Below are 22,387 nucleotides of genomic sequence, written 5' to 3'. Positions count from 1 at the left end.
CGAATGGGGAGTAAGTAACTGTTCTTTAGGAAGTAAATACATTTTGGAATAATCATACCCTTTAGTAGATGAAATGTTGATGATCCCACATACAGTGTTTGTTGGGGACACAATCTCCAAGTCTTTTTTCAGGATGGTTACCAATAACCAGTGCCTCTGGGTTTGGATGTGTTTAGAGTAATAGGCTTCAAAAGGGTTAAAATTAACAAAAGCTAAATGTTAAAAAACAAACAAACTTGAAATTATCTCATACTGCTTCATAATCTGAAAACCTCACTCAGTTTATTCCCTTAGCTTTAGTTACTCATTTTTATAAGCAAAAAATCATTTCAACGTTGATTGCATGAAAAACCATATAGTAGGTTCTGTGGAGGAGGATGTAAAGGTGAATAGACTGTAATCAACAAATGTGTGCAATATGGTGAGTTTCTCCATACCAATCACTTTTGTTTTTGTTTATGAAAAAACATAACAGCAGGATGAACATGAGTTTTTTGTTCTGGTTAAGTGTTCACAGAGGGTCACTAGATAATCTTCTAGAACTATAGAGAGGACTAGTACGTGGATATTAATTTCAGTATTTCAGATTCTTGATTTAATAAAAGATAGTTCTAGGATTGTGGAAAATTGGGACTTTTTAAAATCTCTTTTTTCATGGTTATAGTATCTTGATAGATTAAAATAAATGATCGTATCCTTGAATTTCAGTCTATTTTAAGTATGATCTGAAGTTTAACCATGAGTTAATGGTTTATTTTCAGAATCTTCCTTATATGTTATTTTAGTGTCTCTTTCTCAGTTGTGTGGATTGCCTGTTATCATATTAATCATCTCACTTTAATGTTAATAAACCATTTTCCATCAAATTTGATAATCCAACACTTTATTTGTACTGCTTGATTACAGTATTCCTTTGCTTTGTTGGCCTGGTGTATTTAATAATTCTTCAGCAGGAGAGAGCTTCAGTAATTGATACTTGAGGCAGTGAAGCAAATTGGTGTGTTGACTTAGCCAGAGAGCTGACAAGTCCACAGAACAACTGCTGTACTTGTGTAAATTTACTGTGTGTTTCTAAGGAGACTGTTGATCCATGCATCACCTGCCCTCCACCCCCACCCCATGATGTGTCTATTATTTGGCTTGTTAAAGCCTTTTAATATAATGGTAAGTTGTTAACCTGTGATAGAGTCTTCTTTGCTCTCCCTTTTTAATAATTTCCTTCTCTTCGTTATCATTTACACTCATTCATCCAGATAAATTTTTAATCTATTTTTTAAATGTCTTCATTCTGCTTATCTTACACGTCTTAAGCCATAATCTCTTACAGCAGTCAGATACTGAATTTTACCTAAGTCTGCATTGCTCTTCCATTTACTGTAATGGAAAATTACTTTTCAGACTTTATTTATAAATATTAAGTATAATTTTCAAAGATAGTTTTTGTTTCTTACTAAATAATTATAGATAGTGTTGTGTTTTCCGGAGAATTTATGTCTAGGAAAGGAAAGTCATTTTTTAAAAGAAGGGATCTGAGTTTAAAGTAATAACAGAACTAATTGTGTTTTTCTCAGCTTTTACAAAGTTTTACAAAGTAATATGACTCTTGGTACTTGAGCCTTATAATATTTTAAAAGCCTTTATTTTTTGTAATTTGGAAATTCTTGAGGGGAAAATCTAGGGCAGAAAATGGTGATAATCAGTATTTTTTATGGCTGTATTTTTAAATGTAAGCTGCTTTTGGTCTTTTTTGTCTTTTATTGTATCCTGAAGTGATTAGGGTCAATAAGTTATAGGTTTTATAAGTATATTATTATTTAAGAGATGTTTTATTTATCCTATATGATGAATGGTAAACCCTATCTCTGATATGAAACTTCAGACTCAGATATTTTATTTTCTTATGTAGTAAGGCAGTAAAAATAGCCACACCAACACTTTATACACTACTGTAGGGTTTGCTTTACTTACACATATTTTAGGCATATTCTTCTTTTAAAAAACCTCTCTCTGTTACTATTTAAAGGTCTAATAGAATTATCAAACAAATGGGGTTTTATTTTGAAGACAACATTGTTCACCATTTCTTTATTATGATAGTTTATATTTTGTGTGGATATGTTAAATGTGAAAGCTAAAATTTGCATTAATTTATTTCAGATGGTAGATAAATTTAAGTTAAATTTTCTTTTTCTGTGCTTGAATATTTTACCACTTTTTAGATTAAGTTTTTCTTATAGTTAGAAGTTGAAATGGTAATTTAAATGTAAAGAATAAAGTTTTTAAAAATCTGTTAAATTAATAGTTTTATTATATTTTATTGATGTAACATTTAATCATGAGAGGAGTTGGGCCATCTGCAAAATTAGGGGACACAGTCTGCAAAAGACTGCCCTCACTTCTGACACTAATTGTATTTTCTGGGAGGTTTCCGAAAATACCTTCAGGTGCCATAATTTGTTAGAAGGATTTGTAGAACTTACTGAATGCTGTTGTACTTATGGTTACTAGTCATTATAGGAGGAGGATAATATATTTAAATTAGCCCAGGGAAAAAACACATGGGGCAGAGTCTGGGTAAGTACCAAACACAGAGCTTCCTTTGTCCTCTCCCCGTGAAGTCGGGATTACTTTCTGGGCATTAGTATGTGACAGTACTCATGAAGTACTGTTAAACAGGAACATGCACCTGTACTTGCATGATTTTTTGCATTTTTTATTGAGATGGCTCTTTTATTCTTTTTTTAAAATATTTTTTATAAAGATTTTATTTATTTATTTATTTATTTTTAGAGGGGAAGGAAAGAGGGAGCAAAACATCAATGTATGGTTGCCTTTTTGTGCATCCCCTGCTGGTAGTTAGCCTGCAAGGAACTGGTTTGCAACCCAGGCGTGTGCCCTGACTGGGAATCGAACCGCGATCGTCTGGTTCGCAGGCCTGCCCTCAATCCACTGAGCTACACCAGCCAGGGCTTGAGATGGCTCTTTTATATAGGCATAATTGATTGTTCTTGAAGCTGATCTCAGTCTTTAGTCTCCATCCTCACCAGATATGCCCCAAAACCCCTTCCCTAAATCACATTGTTGGTCTTTTTTTGGTATGACCAGCCCTCACCCTCAGACTGTAATATAAAGCCCCCAGATTTAAAAAAGACACCTCTCTCAGGCACGGCCTTCCAGGGCCTTTGAGATTGCTTCCCAGAAGGAGAAGGCAAAAGACCTCTCTTTGGAAAACGTTAAATCCATTCCTACACGAACTGAGCCAAAATCTTGAGTAATATTAAAATGAGATGGTCATGTGCTAATACTAATGGTAGTAGAAAGACTTATATGGAAATAAAAATGCTTCTTAGTGATCTCTTGTCGTATAGTAGTAACTTGAAGTTACTCTACATTAAGTAGGAATTTGTGATTTCTTGTGGTTTCATCTTCCACTCAAAAAGGAACAGTTATTTCACTTTTGAATGTTCTGTGGATAGAATGAAAAATACAGAAAATTCAGTATTTTAAAAGAGTTAATACAGCATAATTTATATCAACAAACTGCAAATAATACCAATATTTAAAAATAGGGGAATAGTTATTACGCCATTATGAATTTTTAAGAATTCATTAAAAGTAATTGTTATGAAAACTTTAAAAATATATTTTATTGATTATGCTTATTACAGTTGTCTCATTTTTCTCTCCCCTTTATTACTCTCCACCCTGCCTCCCCCTCCATCATTCTCCCACCTTAGTTCATGTCCATGGATTGTACATATAAGTTCTTTGGCTTCTCCATTTCCTATACTGTTCTTAACCTCCCCCTATCTATTTTGTGCCTACCAATTATGCTTTTTATTCCCTGTACCTTTTACCCCATTCTCTCTCCTCCCCCTCCCCACTGATAACCCTCTATGTGATCTTCAATTCTGTGAATCTCTTCCTGTTCTAGTTGTTTGCTTAGTTCATTTTTGTTTTTATTTTTTTTAGATTCAGTTGTTGGTAGTTGTGAGTTTGTTGTCTTTTTAGTTCATAGTTCATAGTTTTTGATCTTTTGTTCATAGTTTTTGATCTTCTATTTCTTAGAAGTCCCTTTAACATTCCATATAATAAGGGCTTGGTAATGGTGAACTCCTTTAACTTGACCTTATCCGGGAAGCATTTTATCTGCCCTTCCATTCTAAATGATAGCTTCGTTGGATAGAGTAATCTTGAATGTAGACCTTTGCCCTTCATGACTTCAAATACTCCTTTCCTGCCCCTTCTTGCCTGCAAAGTCTGTTTTGAGAAATCAGCTGATAGTCTTATGGGAACTCCTTTGTAAGTAACTGTCTCCGTTTCTATTGCTGCTTTTAAGATTCTCTCCTTCTCTGTAATCTTAGCTAATGTAATTATGATGTGCCTTGGTGTGTGCTTCCTTGGGTCCAACTTCTTTGAGAATCGTTGGCCTTCCTGGAAATCTGTTTCCTTTGCCAGATTGGGAAAGTTCTCCTTCACTGTTTTTTCGAATAAGTTTTTAATTTCTTGTTCTTCCTCCTCTTCTTCTGCCACCCTTGTGTTTTGGATGTTGGAAAATTTACAGGTTGTCCTGGAGGTTCCTAAGCCTCTCCTCATTTTTCAAAATCTCGTTTCTTCATTCTGTTCTGGTTGACTGTTTATTTCTTCCTTCTGCTCCAGATCTTTGAGTTGAGTCCCAGTTTCCTTTCCTTCACTGTTGATTTCTGTATATTTTGCTGTATTTCAATTTGCACAGCCTTCATTTTTTCCTCTCTTTTGCGACCATACGCAACCATTTCTGTGAGCATTTTGATTACCAGTGTTTTGAACTGTGCTTCTAATAGGTTGGCTATCTCTTCATTGCTTGGTGCTATTTTTGGAGCTTTGATCTGTTCTTTCATTTGGGCCATGTTTTTTGTCTCTGTGCTCCTACAGCATTGTAGTGCTATATGTGGGGGAGGGGTCCAAAACGGAACACTGCCACTTGCTCAGCTCTCGGCAGGCTTTCAGTCACTTCCCCTGCTACCCACAAGCAAATTGGGCCCTTCTGGTGTTGATTCCCAGGTGGGTGGATTTGTATATGTTCCAGGAGCCTTGGGGGTCTCTCCAAGGAACTCTCCAGTGAGACTGGGAGTTTCTCCTGCTGTGGCCTCAACTCCCACAGGTTTTTTCAGTCAGAGGCTTTGAGGCTTTATGTCTCTGGGCTGGAATCCTGGGTTGCAGGGCCTGTCTCTCTCCCTAGTTGTTCCTCCCAGTTTATCCACACACAAACGTGGGACTGCATTGTCCACCAGCCGCCACCTTGACTGCTCCAGTCCTTTAGCCACCTTGCCCCGTGTCCTCTCCACCCCTGCTGCCCTTCTCCGCCCCTCCTACTGGTCTGGATGAATGTTTCTTATTTAACTCCTTGATTGTCATAATTCCATACAGTTCAATTTTCTGTCAGTTCTGGTTGTTGTCTGTTTTTAATTAGTTACTGTCCTTTTGGTTGTGTAAGGAAGCAAAGTGTATCTACCTATACCTCCATGTTGGCTGAAGTCCTGCGACGAAAACTCTTTAACAACATGACAAAAGCTTATCACTTAAAAGGATTACAGAGAGGAGCATAGAGATATATTATAATATTAAGATGAAAGTAAATTATCAGAATGAAAAGTGATCTATTTAACATTAAAAGATTTATTCTGAGCTAATTGGATAAGTAAATATAAAAAGATTTTTCCAAGACTTCCAGCCAAGATGGAGGCGTAGATGGAAACAGTGTGCCTCCTCGCACAACCAGTTTTAAAGACAACAAAGTTTTAGTAACAAAAACTCAACCGAAACACAGAAAATTGAACCATACAGAAGTCCGACAACAATGAACTGTTCACCCAGACCAGTAAGAGGGGCAGAGCCAGCAACTGGCAGAGCAGGGTTGCACAGGAAGAATCGGCCAGACTGACCCAGGCTCGTGGGCGGCAGTTGGCAGATCCCAGGTGTGGGGTTGCGACGGGCAGACCCAGTGAGGGCACAAAGTGGCAGGCTGACCGAGGTCACACATTCAGGCACAGATAAACCAGGCAAAGGTGCGAGCAGTGAGACAAACCATGCAGGCCTCAGCAGCGGGAAGCAGTAGAGGGGACCACCATTGCTCCTCTTTGACCCCACCCCCACATACAGTGTCACAACCCAGCAACCCAGGTTTCCCCGCCCTGGTGAACACCTAAGGCTCCGCCCCTCATACGTAACAGATTCGAACAGACCAAAGCATCATGGCTCAAGAAGAACTCCAAGCCCCAGAGCCAATAACTAAGCAACCAAGAAATATTCAGTATATCAGATGCACAGTTCAAAAATACTGGTGATCTGGATGCTCACAGAACTGGTTGATTTTAGCCACAAATTAGAGGAACAAATGAAGGCTAAACTAATTGAAATGAAGGGAAATACACAAGAAACCAATAGTGATAGAAAGGAAACTGGAACTCAAATCAAAGGAGTGGACCAGAAGGAAGAAAGAAACAACCAAACAGAAAAGAAGAAAGAAACAAGAATTCAAAGAAATGAGGAGAGGATTAGGAACCTCCAGGACATCTTTAAACATTCCAACATCCAAATTATAGGGGTACCAGAAGGGGAAAAGAAACAGCCACGAGTGGACAATTTATTTCAACAAATGATACAGGAGAACTTCCCCAGTCTGGCAAAGGAAATAGACTTCCAGGAAATCCAGGAAGCTCAGAGAGTGCCAAAGAAGTTGGACCCAAGAAGGAACACACCAAGGCACATCATCATTACATTAGCCAAGATTAAAATGAAGAAGAGAATCCTAGAAAAGCAGCAAGAGATAAGGGGATAGTCACCTACAAAAGAGCTCCCATCAGACTGTCAGCAGATTTCTCAAAAGAGACCTTACAGGCAAGAAGGGGCTGGAAAGAAGTATTCCAAGTCATGAAATCCAAAGACCTACAGCCAAGACTGCTCTATCCAGCAAAGATTTCATGTAGAATGGAAGGTCAGATAAAGTGCTTCTCAGATAAGGTCAAATTCAAGGAGTTCATCATCACCAAGTCCTTATTATATGAAATGTTAAAGGGACTTATCTAAGAAAAAGAAGATAAAAAATATGAACAGTGAAAGGACAGCAAACTCACAGTTATTAACAACCACACCTAAAACAAAAGCAAACCAAGAGGACAGCTAGATCAGGAGTGGAACCATAGAAATGGAGATCACATGGAGGGGTAGCAACAGGGGAGTGGGAGGAGGAGAAGAGGAGAGAAGGTACAGAGAATAAGTAGCATAAGTGGTAGGTAGAAAATAGGTAGGGGGGAGGCCAAGAATAGTATGGGAAATATAGAATCTAAAGAGCTTGAGACACGTGGACATAAACTAAAGGAGGGGAATGGTGGGAGTGGGGATGTGCAGGGTAGAGGGGAATGAAGAGGGGAAAATAGGACAACTGTAATGGCATAATCAGTAAAATATATATATTTTAAAAATCCTTCCAGTGCTTGTTGGTGTGGCTCAGTGAATTGAGTGCTGGCCTGCAATCCAAAGGGTCACCGGTTTGATTCCTGATCTAGGGCACATTCCAGGGTTGCAAGCCAGGTTCCCAGTAGGGTGTGCATGAAAGGCAACCACACATTGATGTTTATCTCCTCTTTCTCCCTGCCTTCTCCTCTCTAAAGGATCATAAATAAATATAATCTTTTAAAAATATAAATACAAAGATACTTACAAAAAGCATAGTTATAGTGAAAATTTTCTTTTTCCTGTAAACAAATGCCGTCATTGTTTTGCATGAAGTATCCTAATACCCAGGCAGATAAATGCCTTATTATTTTTCATTTTCAAAGGTTAATTATAAATGGGGCTTTATTAAATCTCCAGTACAATCATATACAAAAAGTGTTCCAACTCTAGTTATTAGAAATGGATATATACTGTAAGAGTTTGTTACATAAAATATGAAATGATTGCTTTTAGTTTTTAAGAATGTTTAATCTCAAAATCAAGTCTTATTAATTCATCTGAAAAAAGGACTTTTTTTTGGTTAGAATTGGGAGATGGTATTTCTTTTTTAAACTTGAGAAGTTTTCCTTTAGTGAAAGAATATCTTTCACCTTTGTTGAACACGAGATTGCTGTCCAATACTAATTACATTGCATACATGTAACTATTGGCATATATAGCTTTTGAAAAGGATTAAGTAGTTAATCATTAGTATTTGTTTATAAGTGTTTAATGAGACCTATGTATTAGAAATATTGATCCTCAGAATAACCCGTGAGGATGGGTACCATTATGATTCTAATTTTACAGATAAGCAGACTGAGCCTTAGAGAGATTAAAAAATATGTAGTATCACACAAAGGTTAAATTTGTAGAGCCTATTTAAGCCTATATCTGGTCTATTCTAGAACATTATATTTTAAACCACTTTACTATTATGCATCTGTGTTCATTATAATGTGTGTACTATTTATAGATGTTCTCAATTGGCTTTACATTAGAACTTTGGAAATATACAGGTGTCCAGGCCTCAGCCTATACCTACTAGTTAGAATATCTGGGGTAGGACCTGGTATGTAGTATTTTAAACTAGATAAGTGACTATAATGCATAGCTAAGGCAGAGAGCCATGTACCTCACATGTGCTATAGGGAATGGGTGAATATAATCAAGTGTAAGGCACAATAGTAGACCACCAAGTGGCTGAGAAAAAAACTTGGTGTACATATTTGACCAAATGTGTTATATTGATAGTTATATATTTGAAGAATATGTTATGTGAAAGGTACTAAAATCCTAGAACCGTATACATTTTAATTTTGAAAGTCAAAATTAAATTCAACCTCTTCACTTTTAAGAAAGAAAATTGTCACGGTTGTGGTATTATTTATCTGTCACCAATAGGTAGGACTGGGTATGTAGTGAAGGGGTTGTTTTTGAAACAGGAATACAGAATTAAAAAGGCGGGAATAAATATGTATTTGGGGAAAATTACCAGAGAAGAGCGTTATTGTGAGTAGGCGGTCCAGATTAGAAAGAGCTTTTCGTTGGCATCACAGTACATTTAGACTTGCTTTAGTAAGCAACAAGAAATGGTCTCATGTTAATGATTGATTGGATATTTATTTGTTAGGAAACTAGATATGAAGTTTATTGAGTGAGGTAGAAATAGAAAAAACCACAAGTAACTAACTTTTCTCCTCAAATTGAAACTGAAATGGTGTGTGTACATCAAGAAAACGAAATCAACTTGTTGGGTTCTTAACTGGCCAGCCTTGCCTGGACCTGTGTTAACAACAATTTGACATCTTCTCTACAAATATTTTTTTTTACTTTATTTTTAATTTAATTTTATTATTTTATTTTATTTTATATTTTATTTAAGATTTTATTTACTTATTTTTAGAGAGGGAGAAACCGTGTGAAAGAGAAACGTTGAGCAGTTGCCCCTCACATGTGCCCCTACTGGGGACTGAAATCCACAACCCAGGCATGTGCTGTGACTGGGAATCTAACCCTCACCCTTTCACTCAGCACATGGACACGCAACCACCTGAGCAATACTGGTCATGACTAGAAACCTTTTAGATAGTGTCATGTGCCTCCATTAAAGTGCTTTCTTGAATGTTTGTTTTTTGTAGGTTTTTGAACTGAAATTATAGAGTAAGAGTTCGTTCCTTACAGCAGATACTGCCTTTGAATGGTAGAGAGGTGTTCTTTGCGCTTTTGGCTCTCTTATCCTTCTCATCCTTCTTTTTGAAATGTCTGACTTCATGACACCACTTTAAGGTTTTTCCCCAGTTTGTCTTTTAACTGCTTCAGTGGAATTCTCATTTGCCTCCCTCCTAAGCTGTTGTATTCCTTTGTGTTTTATTTAGAAGAGGCTATTATTTTTTCTTCAAAAAATTTGTTTAAATTTGTTAAAATTTGTTTAACTGTTTGCTCTTAATTTAGAGTTGTGTCATTTTTGTGTGTGTCTGTGTATGTTGTCTGCCTTTTGATTGTTCCCCTTCTTTTTCTTACATAAAGATCCATAAGGAACTCATGAGGTTGTTTCTGAACATGCTTGTCTTTGAAGGATGCCTTCTGGACCATCATTGTATAGAAGGACAGTGAGAGATAATAGTGTGAGATAGGGATGAGCTCTGAGAATGAGCTTTGGTATTTGACACCTGAATCAGTCTTATCTGCTTGTGAGGGTTGAGCACAGGTTAGCAAGTCGGTAGGAATCCTCTGGCGCACAATGATGTATCTCTTGTCAGTTTTTTTTTTTTCACTTATTTTGAAAAAATGAGTTTCACAGCAAGTTGCAGAGATGCTATGGAGAGGTCCTGTGTGCTACTTACCATTTCCCCCAATTGTTACATCTTAATTATAGTACACTGTCAAAACAAGCACACTGACATTGATACAGTGCCTTTGTATAAATCTGTTTCATTTTGTTGCATGTGTAGATTCATATAACTGTCACCACAGTCAAGATACAAAACTAATTAATTCATCACCACAGAGATCTCCTTTATGGTACCCTTTTATGATAGTATTCCCATTCTTCCACCAACTGTCTCTGCCTCTTGGCAACCATTGGTTTGTTTTTCATCTCTGTAGTTTTGTTATTTTGAGATTGTTGTATAAATGCCATCATAGAACATGTGAATTTTTGTTTTGAGCAGATGATATTTTGAGATTGCTATGTATGTTTAGGGGGTTTTCAAATTTATTTTTTAAATTACAGTTTATATTTAATATTATTTTATATTAGTTTCAGGTGTACAGCATAGTGTATGTTTAGTTTTTAAGAAACCACCAAACTGTTTCCACAGTGCTATTTTACATTCCTCTCAGCGGTGCATTGGAGAGCCAGTTTCTTTCACACCCTTACCTGCCTTTGATATTGTCATTTTAGTTATGATAGGTATGTGGTCATACGGTGATATCCTGGCTTTAATTGTAATTTGAAGTGATCATTTTATGGTTTTAATTTTCATACTCTTAATGACTAATGATGCTGAACATTTTTTCATGTGTTTATTGGCCATTTTGTACATCTTCTTTGGAGAAATGACTGTTCGAATCTTTACTCTTTAAAAAATTGGGTTATTGGTCTTTTTACTACTGAGTTATAAGAGTTGATATGTTCTGGATACCAGTCCCTTGTCAGATACATGATTTGCCATTTTTCTCTAATTCTCTGGCTGGTCTTTTCATTTTCTTGTTGGTGTCCTTTGAAGTATTATGGATTTTAATTTTGATGAAATATAATTCATCTATTTATTTTTTGTCACTTGTGCTTTGGTATTAAGAAACCATTTTTAAATCCAAATTCATGGAGATTTACTTCTGTGTTTCCTTCTAAGAGTTTTACAGTTTTACATTTAGGTATATACAGTATATACCCTTTTTGAGTTAATTTTTGTATATGGTGTTAGGAAGGGGTCCACCTGCCATCTTTTGTATCTGGATATATAGCTTAGATGTATAATTTAGTTTTGATTATATTTTTGAACTCTATATAAATGCAGTAATGTAGCATGCATTCTTTTGTGACTGACTTTTTATGTTTCTGAGAATCATTTATGTAATTGTATGGAGCAGTTCATTCTCATTGCTACAAATCATTGAATGTATTTACAGTAAATTACTCACCTATTTTATAGTTGATGACATTTGGTTGTTTCTGGTTTGGCTAGTAGAAATAATGATGCTGAGAACATTCTCATATGTTTAGGTGCACATAAGCAGGCAATTTCTTGAGTGGATCCATAGGAGCAGAATACATAGGGATCCTAAGATATCCCTATAGTCAGATTTAGTATATTGGGTCATTTTTACAGAGTTGTCCCAATTTACACTTCCTCTAACAACATGTAGGAGTTCTGTCACTTTACATTCTTATCAGCACTTGACATTTCAGTCTTTTTAACACAGTAATATTCCATTGTGGTTTTAACTTGCATTTCCCTGATGACCAATGTGGCCAATAAAAGGTTTGGTGTCTTTTCATATGTGTTTATAATATTAGTTATTTTGCTATGACTGAGAAATAAGAAACATTTATTTACTTAGAGTGTTGGTGGCCCTTGCATAGCTATACGTCTTCTTATTCTGGGAACCAGGCTGAAAAGAGCAGCTCCTATTTGGGATATGTTCTTGTTTCAGAGGGAAAGAGGAAAAACTAGAAGAAACCATAATATCTTCTAAAGAGTCTACGCGGATTTAGTGTAGGTCATGTCCATTCATATTCCATAGGTCAGAGGAATCATAAAACCATGCTCAATGTCAGTGGACCAGGGAGGTATTTTCTTACAGGAAGCATTACAAGTCACATGGCCATGGTTGGCGATGAGTAGTTCTTTTCATAGAAGAAGCAGAGAGCACAAACACTCTGAACAGTAATGTCTACTACTTTATAAGGTGCTTGTTCAATTCTCTTGTCATTTTCTGTTATTCTTTTTTAAAATTTTTTAAATGTATTTTATTGATTATACATTACAGTTGTTCTATTTCCCCCTTCATTCCACTCCACCCTGCACACCCCTCCCCCACCATTCCCGCCCTTTGCTCCACGTGTCTCAAGTTCTTTAGATTCTGTATTTCCCATACTATTCTTGCCTTCCTCCCTATCTATTTTTTACCTACCGTCTATGCTACTTATTTTCTGTATCTTCTCCCCCCTTCTCCTCCTCCCACTCCCTTGTTGCTAACCCTCCATGTGTTCTTCATTTCTATGGTTCCACTCCTGATCTAGCTGTCCTCTTGGTTTGCTTTTGTTTTAGGTGTGGTTGTTAATAACTGTGAGTTTGCTGTCCTTTCACTGTTCATATTTTTTATCTTCTTTTTCTTAGATAAGTCCCTTTAACATTTCATATAATAAGGACTTGGTGATGATGAACTCCTTGAATTTGACCTTATCTGAGAAGCACTTTATCTGACCTTCCATTCTACATGAAATCTTTGCTGGATAGAGCAGTCTTGGCTGTAGGTCTTTGGATTTCATGACTTGGAATACTTCTTTCCAGCCCCTTCTTGCCTGTAAGGTCTCTTTTGAGAAATCTGCTGACAGTCTGATGGGAGCTCTTTTGTAGGTGACTATCCCCTTATCTCTTGCTGCTTTTCTAGGATTCTCTTCTTCATTTTAATCTTGGCTAATGTAATGATGATGTGCCTTGGTGTGTTCCTTCTTGGGTCCAACTTCTTTGGCACTCTCTGAGCTTCCTGGATTTCCTGGAAGTCTATTTCCTTTGCCAGACTGGGGGAGTTCTCCTGTATCATTTGTTGAAATAAATTGTCCACTCGTGGCTGTTTCTTTTCCCCTTCTGGTACCCCTATAATTTGGATGTTGGAATGTTTAAAGATGTCCTGGAGGTTCCTAATCCTCTCCTCATTTTTTTGAATTCTTGTAACTTCACCTTTTCCTGTTTGGGCATTTCTTTCTTCCTTCTGGTCCACCCCCTTGATTTGAGCCCCTGTTTCCTTTCCATCACTATTGGTTTCCTGTGTATTTCCCTTCAGTTCAATCAGTTTAGCCTTCATTTGTTCCTCTAATTTGTGGCTAAAATCAACCAGTTCTGTGAGTATCCTGATTACCAGTGTCTTGAATTGTGCATCTGAGAGGTTTGCTATTTCCTGGTCACTTAGAGTTATCAGCTCTGGGGCTTTGAGTTCTTCTTGAGCTATATTTTTGTCTGTTCGTGCCTGTTACGTAGGAGGAACAGAGCCCTAGGTGTTCACCAGGGATTGGCGACCTAGTCGCTGGGTTGTGACGCTGTATATGGGGGTGGGGCCAAAGGAAAGCAATGGCGGGCACCCTTTGCTTCCTCCCGCCGCCACCTCGGGCCTCAAGATTCGTCCCTCTGCGAGTGAATGGGCCTCAAGATTCGTCCCACTGCTCGCGAGTGTGTGACCGAGGTCAGCCACTGCTGGGTTCGTTGCTGGGGGCTGCGCCGACCGTCTCACTTCTCACTCCTGCCATCTGGAGCCCTCACTGGGTCCGCCCAACGCTACCCTGGATGCCTGGGCGCCTGGGGTCGGGGGATCTTTCCTGGCCAACCCTGCTCCGCTGCTGGCTCCGCTCCTCTTACCCCTCCGGTAGAACGGTTAGTTGTTGGACTTCTGTATAGTTCAGTTTTCTGTTCTTTGGCTGCATCTTTGTTCTCCAAACCTTTATTGTATTCAAACTTGGTTGTGGGAGAAGGCATCGTGTTTCCACCACGCCTCCATCTTGGCGGAAGTCTCCCATTTTCTGTTATTCTTGACTCTTTCTTGGTTCTTTGTAGGGTATTTTTCCCCCTCTTGTTTTCTTAGTAAGTTCTGGATATAAAACTTCTGTTGGTGATATATATTGTAGATATTTCGGTATTTACTCCTACTCTATGACTTGCCTTTTTAATCTAGTTATTTTTTTGTAAAATAAATACTCTACAAATTGAGATATATTTGGCAGATATTGGTTTCAGCTGAACAATGTAATGATTCAATATTCATATATATTGTAAATGAAATTCTGAATTTCTCTTTTGCCTAGTTTTTGATATTTTCCTTTATAATTGTGTTTTTGTTTCTTGTTTAGTAAATGTTTTCCTACTCTAAGATTATGAAGATATTCTTTTTACCTCTTTCTAGAGACTTTATTGTTTTGCCTTGTACATTTCAATCTGTAAACCACCTAGAATTAATGTTTAGTTGGTATTTTAACGTACTCCTTCAAGCCTAAAAAAGAGCTAAAGTGATCTCTTAAGAGGTTTCTAAGGTTAAATTAACTCAATTTACATATAGAAACATTGATACTAAACTCACATATGTGTAGAAGATATATGCATTAGTAGCACGTTTTACCAAACTCTGTATACTTAAAATATGTTGGACGTGCTTAAATTTTTACTACATTTAAGACTTCAAAAATTCACTTTTCTGTATCTTCAGGTAGTCAGTAAACAAAGTCTGTCTTTGGCTACCAATACCCGTATTTCTGATATTATGAGGAAGACCTATGCTTTAAGTGAGGCTGTGATTCCCACCTTTCTGTAATTTAAGATTTTCAGTTTTACTTCCTCTTACAAGCTTACTTTATTTCTTCATCTTGTCCCAAGCTATCTCTATGACTTTTAGTGAAAGAATCAAAGAAAATCATTTCTAGATGTCTAATACAGAAATTGTTTAAATAATTGTATTTCTATTAGGCAAACACATTGGTAGTTTGCCTTTCTTCAGCTAAAACTTAAGTTGTTCCCTTTGGAAGTGGTACTTACACCTAAACACTATCTGTTACCTGTACAGCACTATGGATACTTTAATATTTGTAGGATAGTTTGGAGATTAAGTTTTATGTCGGGAGATAAAACAGTCACATACCATTTATTGTCACCTGTTAATAACAAAAGGGTAATCAAAACAATATGAATAAATGTTCAAGGACTGCCTGCAGCAAAGAACACCTACAAAACACAAACTGTTACTTCTCAACAATTTTTCACTTCATTAGTCATTTCTAGTTGGAGACACTTTGGAGGAGAGTAATATTGTCTCTTTTCAGCATGATCTGACCTAGTTGTCTTCTTGACTTTGTTTTAGAATGAGTCTCTTCTGCATCATCTAATAAAAGGCTCATGTATTCATCAAAACCAGTGATATAGCCCTCTATCTGCATATTCACTTGCTCATAAAGCCACACCTAAATACAAGACCTGTTTTACAAGTATCTGAAGATGAGGTTGATGGACTGTGCTATCACCTTCTGCACTTTTTCGCTCTGGCAAAAGTATGCCATGTTGGAAGCTGACGAAAGACCACACTAACCCACACACTCCCTCAAAAAGTTACTTCTGGAATAAAAAATATTTCTTAAAAATTGATCAAGCTGCCGTGGCTGGCTGGTGTGGCTCAGTGGATTGAGCACCAACTTGCAAACTTAAGGGTCGCTGATTTGATTCCCAGGTGGGGCACCCGCCTGGGTTACAGCCAAGGTCCCCACATGGGAGCATGTGAGAGGCAGCTGATCAATGTATCTCTTGCACATGGATGTTTCTCTCCCTCTCTTCCTCCCTCCCTTCCTCTCTCTAAAAATAAGTAAATAAATAAATAAATACATCTCTTTTAAAAATTGATCAAGCTAAACAAATGGTAACATTTTAAATAGGTAGGTTTTAACTTGTACATGGTATTTATTGTCCTTAAATATAAACTTAAATCTTCGTAATTGGTTTAGGGTTACAATGAAAGGCTTGTCTGACTTGTGTTTTGGCATTGACCTAGTTCAGCTTTGGAACTGGTCAAAACTCTTACCTGAAAAATAAATTACTTAAATATTTAAGATTATTTTTAAGATTAATATATGAAAAATCACTGAATACGAAGGATTTGGACAATGTAGAAGTAAATTACATCTTTGTGTTCAACCTAAAAAAGTTATTTAAAAAATCAGAATTCTTAGGGAGTGCTACACAAAATATTTTCATGCAGTCCTAGCCGGTGTGGCTTGGTTGGAATGTTGTCCGTGGGCTAAAAGATTGTGGGTTGAATCCCGGGCAGGGCATATACCTAGGTTGCGAGTTCAGTCACTGGTCAAGGTGCATACAGGAGGCAACCAGTTGATGTTTCCATCTCACATCATGTTTCTCTCTCTCTCTCCCCCTTCCTCCCTCCCTTCCTCCCTCCCTTCCTCTCTCTCTCTTAAAAAATAAAGCAATGAAAAAAATGTCCTTGGGAAAGGATTAAAAAAATGCATGCAAATTATATTATAGAAACAACATATTTAATATACTAAGTGTACTTAAAAATATACTGCAAAGACAATGTCAGGATGTACCTACTCAATCTGGTTTCTGGTAGTTCAAATGTAACAAGTTAGAGGGTTGGGTTTAATCGAAAGAGGTACAGGATTATGCCCCAATTATGCGATGACAGTTCTGTTTTCTAATAACTAACGGTTGTATAAATGTGCAGTAATTTTTCCTTACTATAAAATTCACTTCCAACCCTGGCTGGTGTAGCTCAGTGGATTGAGCGCGGGCCTGCGAACCAGAGGATCGCGGTTCGATTCCCAGTCAGGGCACATGCCTGGGTTGCAGGCCAGTTCCCTGCAGGCTAACTACCAGCAGGGGATGCACGAAAGGCAACTATACATTGATGTTTCTCTCCCTCTCTCCTTCCCTTCCCCTCTAAAGATAAATAAGTAAATAAAAACCACTTTCTTTAAAAAAAAATAATAATAAAATAAAATTCACTTCCAAGGTTTAGCTTCTGTGATTCTTGAAGATGTCCCCTTAAATGCCTTGATATTCAGATGAAGTAATGCTGACTTTTTATATTTTTAGTTGTAAATATGGATCATTATTTGAGATTTGTTTTATTAACAGAATATTGCTCTTGCTTTTCAGCGGGGACCTGATGAGCTTCTTTCTTCTGGCATCTTTAACGGACCTTTTACCATGAACAATTCTACTCCTTCTACAGGTGTGTATGGTGAGTTTTCATTTTTTTCAAAATCTGAAATGTTTTCTTTCCATTTTTTAAACATTGTTCTTATTTTGCTCATTTAAAAAATATTTAGTACTTTTTCCATTCCATTTCATCAAGAGGATTGATTTCATCTTTCCTTTTATCTGCAGCAGACCAGTTGGTACTCAAAACTGTACCACCAGACTCCCTAAATAATTTGTTCATTTCACTTCATCAGAACCATCTGAATAGATCTGCTGAAATAGTTTGTTTAAAGCTACATCTCCCTGCAACTTCTCGTTCTTTTCTTCTTCTTTAGTGTCTCCAACCAATTTATCCCAATTTCTTATATAATGAGATGATGATAGATACAGGTTCTTTGCATCTGTGATGAACTGTTTTGGCTTATGCACATCTTCTTGCCCCTCTAGCTTTTGCCATCTCACAGCCTCTGGCTTTTTCATTTTAATTTTAATCTTTGTTTCAAGTACTTTAAATGTGCCCTGTTCTGGTATTATAGAATGAAAAAGACTCAGTTTAAAATTGTAATCCTCTCCAGAAGGAAGTTTCACCAAAGCAGAAAACTCTTTTTCTGAAAATTCCACATTTACATCATTCTTCTGAACATTCTTGATAATAAGTATAACGATTACTTGAGATTCAGTTTGATACCAGTCATATTTGATTTTTGACTGATCAGCCCTCTGGGATACAGACACATTGGATTGTGACTCATTCTGAGCTTCTTGGCACCTTTTAATCCGGGTAATAAAATCAGCATCCACACTATCTAATTTCTGTCCTTCTGTAAAGGTTTCTAGAGCAGCAGCAAAGTTTTTTTATGGTATTCACATCCCTTTTCTCAGCACAGCAGTAGGATTATTTGGATTAAGTTCAAGAGATTTCTTTGCATCAGCATCAGCAACAGATCAGCATCAGCATCACAATAATTCCCAAGAAAGATGTTACAGTAAGCTCTTGGACAGTAATTTTGTGCATCATGTGGTTTCTCTTCCAAAGCCTTAGCTCCTCTAATGCTGCCTGGGGGTCCTCATCAACCAGAGCATCTGAGAAGCTCGGGAGAAACCTCTGGGCTGTTGCTGGTCCTGCTACAGCGGCCACCATCCCTCATAGTTACTGCTGCTGTTGCTGGAGCTCCTACTGCCGAAGTTGCAAGACCCGCTGCTGCCCTTATTTTGCTCATCTTATCAACATAGGTTGAAGTGCCTCTGTTTATGTATAACAAAAAAGGATTGCTTTTCTCTATTTTGTTTAGCTCCTTTTCTGGAGTTTTGTTCTGTTTTTTCTTTTGGGCCATGTTTCTTTGTGTCCTCATATTGGCAGCCTCTCTGTGTTTATTTCTGTGTATTGGGTAGAGCTACTATACTTCCCAGGCTTGATAGAGTGACTTAAGGTATTCTGTAGGATCCATTGGCACAGCCTCTATTACCCAAGCTGGTAGGGTGACGTGATGTGATGTGTGCTCCCTCCTCTTGTAGTTGAGCCTTGTTGCTGTTGTCACATCCAAGGTCACCCACTACATGTTTCTGTTCTGGGTCGCACACCATTAGCTACAAAGTTATCTGTAGATACCAATTACTTGTGCTGTGCTTGGAGGTGCCTATAAGAGCTATGAACTTAAGACCGGCTGCTGGTCCTGGCCTGGGATAACTTAGCCAGAGGTATGGGGCTCACTAATGCCAGATGCAACTTGTTTGAGAGAATTTAGGAAAATCTGAAGCATGTGCCATACAAGCCATTCATATAGAAAAGCCACTGGAAATAGGCTGGGTGGGGCAGGGTTTCAGGGAATCACCAGGGTGAGGCAAACAGTGTGACCCAGGTTGATGAAGTCTCAGATACTGTACCCACCTGCTGGCTCTGTGGCTCTGTGGCTCTGTTGCTCTGTTGGGGGGAGGACTTAGAAAAGGAAATATGTCCTCTGTCAGCACTTCTATCTGGGAGAAAGCTGCCCCTTGGCTCTCACCCTGATGCCAGATAATTTAGTTCCTCCCTGTATGTCTCTGATGCCTTTCAATCTGATGCCCTGGCACTGGAGCTCAGAGAGAGTAAGTCCGTGTGTGGCCCCTTTTAAGATGAACTGCCTGGGATTCCAGCAGGTTCTGTCTTCCACAGTCTCAGTGTCTGCTGGTGTTTACAGCCAGAAGTTACGGAAAATTGTCTTCCTGGCACTGGAATCTGGGCTGAGGGGGCTAATATGGGTCTGGGATGCCTTGCTCCTGAGATAATCCTACCAATTTTTATCTGCCACACGTGGGTGTGAAATAAGCTTTTTGTTTGTCTCTGCCCTTCCTACCAGTCTCAGTATGGTTTCTTCTGTAATTCCAAAGTTGTAGGACTTCCATTCAGCTCAATTTCTGATGGTTCTGAATCTGGTTGTTTTATATTTTAGTTATATTTTTTATTTGGTTGTGCAGGGTGGCAAGCCGTGTTTACCCACCCTGCCATTTTGACCGGAAGTTCAATTTTGGCACTTTAAAGGAATAAAACAGATGCTATTGCTTGTGATTTTTAGCTATCAAAAATTGCCAAATATTGCCCTTACTGGTGTGGCTCAGTGGGTTGCACATTATCTTGCAAACCAAAAGGTCACCAGTTTGATTCCACATCAGGGCACATGCCTAGATTACAGGCCAGGTTCCTAGTTGTGGGTGTGTAAAAGGCAATTTGATGTTTGATGTTTGATGTTTCTCTCCCTTTCTCCCACTTTTCATTTTATCTGGAGTTAAATAAATACAATCTTTTTAAAAAGATTGCCCAATATGTAAAGAACCACTAAATTGTAAACCATAATTCAGAGAAAAATTATTCAACAGAAGCAGACCTAGAAAATGACAGAGAAGGTTGAATTGGCAGATTTGTTTTGACTTTGAACGTTATTAAAAGTGTGTTCAAAGATTTAAGGTAAAATATTGTCATAACAAGGAGAAAAATGAAACAAAATCAAGTAGATATTCTAAAGATAAAAATTTAATGTCTGAATACAATACCCGGCATGGCATTAACAGCACATTATATTCTGCAGAAGTGATGAGTGGATTTGAAGATAGCAATAGATGGTAAAACACAAAGACAAAAACAAAAGACTGAAAAAGAAATGAAAGAGTCTTAGTAACCTGTAGAACAATATCAAGTGGTCTACATGTACATATAAGTGAAATCCCAGAGAAAAAGGTGGGGATGGGGAAGCAGAAATATAGCTGAAGAAATAATGACTAAAAATATTCCAAATATGGTAGAAACTATAAATCCACATATCCAAAAAGTTCAAAGAACCACAAGCAGGATAAACATACCAAAAACCATACCAAGGCTCTTCATAATCAAATTACTGAAAACCAGGAATGTAGAACAAATCTTAAAAGTAGCTGGAGTTTTCATGGGAAGAATAATGAGAGATTTCTTACCCAAAAGTATATGCCAGAAGACAGTGGCATATACTTAAAGTGCCATAATCATTAAAGTATTGAAAATAAATACGATCAACGTGGAATTCTTTGTCCATTTGAAAAAGATTGTGTGCCCCTTGGGGCACACAAGAGGTGAGAGCGTTTGTTAGTAACATACTTTCATTTCATGAAATTCTTCACTCTTGAGAAAAATGGTACCAGGTGGAAACTCGGGTCTACACAAAGTGGTAATTATGTGCATACATGACTTTCCTTTCTCATAGTTTTTCTTGTTAATTTAAAAGGTAATTGAGGGAGGATTCTGGAAAAATGACGGGATAAGAAGCACCAGGAATGTGACTTCCTGTATAGACAACAGTTGCATTGCCAGAATCTGTAACTAATTTGGAACTCTTCAGTCTTTTGAAGGCTTGCAAGTTCCAGGGATAGACTTGGAAGGTAAATTATAGTTAATTTTAAGCTCTTAGCACAGTAGCAGCTATGCTCCCCCACCCCCAGGCACATGGCAGGCAGCTGTGTCTCTATTCCAGGAGTAGCTTATAAATGGCTTGTGGTAGCTGGGGTGGGCAAAAGGACCTTGTCCTTAAAGTTCCCTTATAGGTAACTGCTTCATCCCATCAGATAGTTGCCAATGAAGACCCAAGCAGCCTCTGCATCTCCCCCCTTTGTTGCAAACCATGTCACCTTCCCTACCAAGTGACTACCAGGAGAAAGCCAGTGTTCCTCTTCCCCTACTTCATTTTCTTCATTACCTTTTGGGAACCAGACATTAAAGACTAGAGCATTAAAAAACAACTGTATACACAGGGGAAATCAGAAAGTGGTCGTGCATACCCAGGAAAATGCTCAAGAGAAACCCAGGAGACCTTAAATTTACACCCCTGGCTCATCCGTGGCACAGAGATAGCCTACAATTATTAAAAAAAAAAAAGACAATAAAAATAACAGCACCCTGATAGTCCTTGGGGAAGAGGAAGAATCTGATATCCAGAGTTACCACATCCCCAAATTTGATGAAAAACATGAATAAACTCATAAATATCCAAGAAGCTTAGTGAACTCCGAGTAAGATGAACTCAATGAGACCCACACTGAAACACGCTATAAGCAAACATTTAAAAGACAAAGAATCTTGAAAGCAAGAGAAGATCTACTTGTCACAAGCAAGGGATCCTCAGTAAGAATAAGGACAGACTTCTCATCAAGAACTTTAGAGGGACTTCCGCCAAGATGGAGGCATAGGTGGAAACACTGTGCCTTCTCCCACAACCAAGTTTGAATAAAACAAAGGATTGGAGAAACAAAGACACAACCAAAGGACAGAAAATTGAATTATACGGAAGTCCGACTACATCTAACCGTTCAACGGGGACGGTAAGAGGGGCGGAGCCAGCAGTGAGCGGGGTCGGGCAGGACAGGGCCCCCGACCCAGGCGCGCAGGCGGACGAGAACCAGCTGGGGTGCGGGGCAGACCGCGGGCGCATATTCGCGCACAGTGAGACAGACCACGCAGGCCCCAGGGGGCGAGGGCTGACGGCGGTGGC

General features: G+C 38.1%; 2 protein-coding genes and 1 pseudogene across 5 annotated transcripts in view; 1 reads left to right on the top strand and 2 right to left on the bottom strand.

Annotated features, from left to right (window-relative positions):
* PTBP3 (polypyrimidine tract binding protein 3) overlaps nucleotides 1-22,387 on the top strand; it is a 105,087-nt gene that overhangs the window by 25,230 nt on the left and 57,470 nt on the right. For 3 of the 4 annotated variants that reach the window (XM_037036042.1, XM_037036039.1, XM_037036041.1), the window contains one exon: nucleotides 17,352-17,436. In XM_037036042.1, the coding sequence (XP_036891937.1) occupies nucleotides 17,403-17,436 (34 nt within the window). In that variant the 5' untranslated portion in view covers nucleotides 17,352-17,402. The remainder of the gene's footprint in view (nucleotides 1-17,351; nucleotides 17,437-22,387) is intronic. The other variant, XM_037036040.1, reaches the window with a different exon arrangement.
* Nucleotides 15,352-15,817, bottom strand: LOC118979802 (small nuclear ribonucleoprotein E-like). The gene is given in 1 exon segment (XM_037036044.1): nucleotides 15,352-15,817. A coding segment is annotated over 1 exon segment (279 nt). The 5' UTR covers nucleotides 15,743-15,817; the 3' UTR covers nucleotides 15,352-15,463.
* On the bottom strand, nucleotides 17,484-18,592 carry LOC118979801 (protein SGT1 homolog; annotated as a pseudogene).

This window comes from Sturnira hondurensis, unplaced genomic scaffold (assembly GCF_014824575.4).
Source record: "Sturnira hondurensis isolate 20B ecotype Veracruz unplaced genomic scaffold, ASM1482457v3 Scaffold0022566, whole genome shotgun sequence".
Taxonomy (NCBI): domain Eukaryota; kingdom Metazoa; phylum Chordata; class Mammalia; order Chiroptera; family Phyllostomidae; genus Sturnira; species Sturnira hondurensis.
This window is presented reverse-complemented; position numbering and strand designations above follow the sequence as displayed.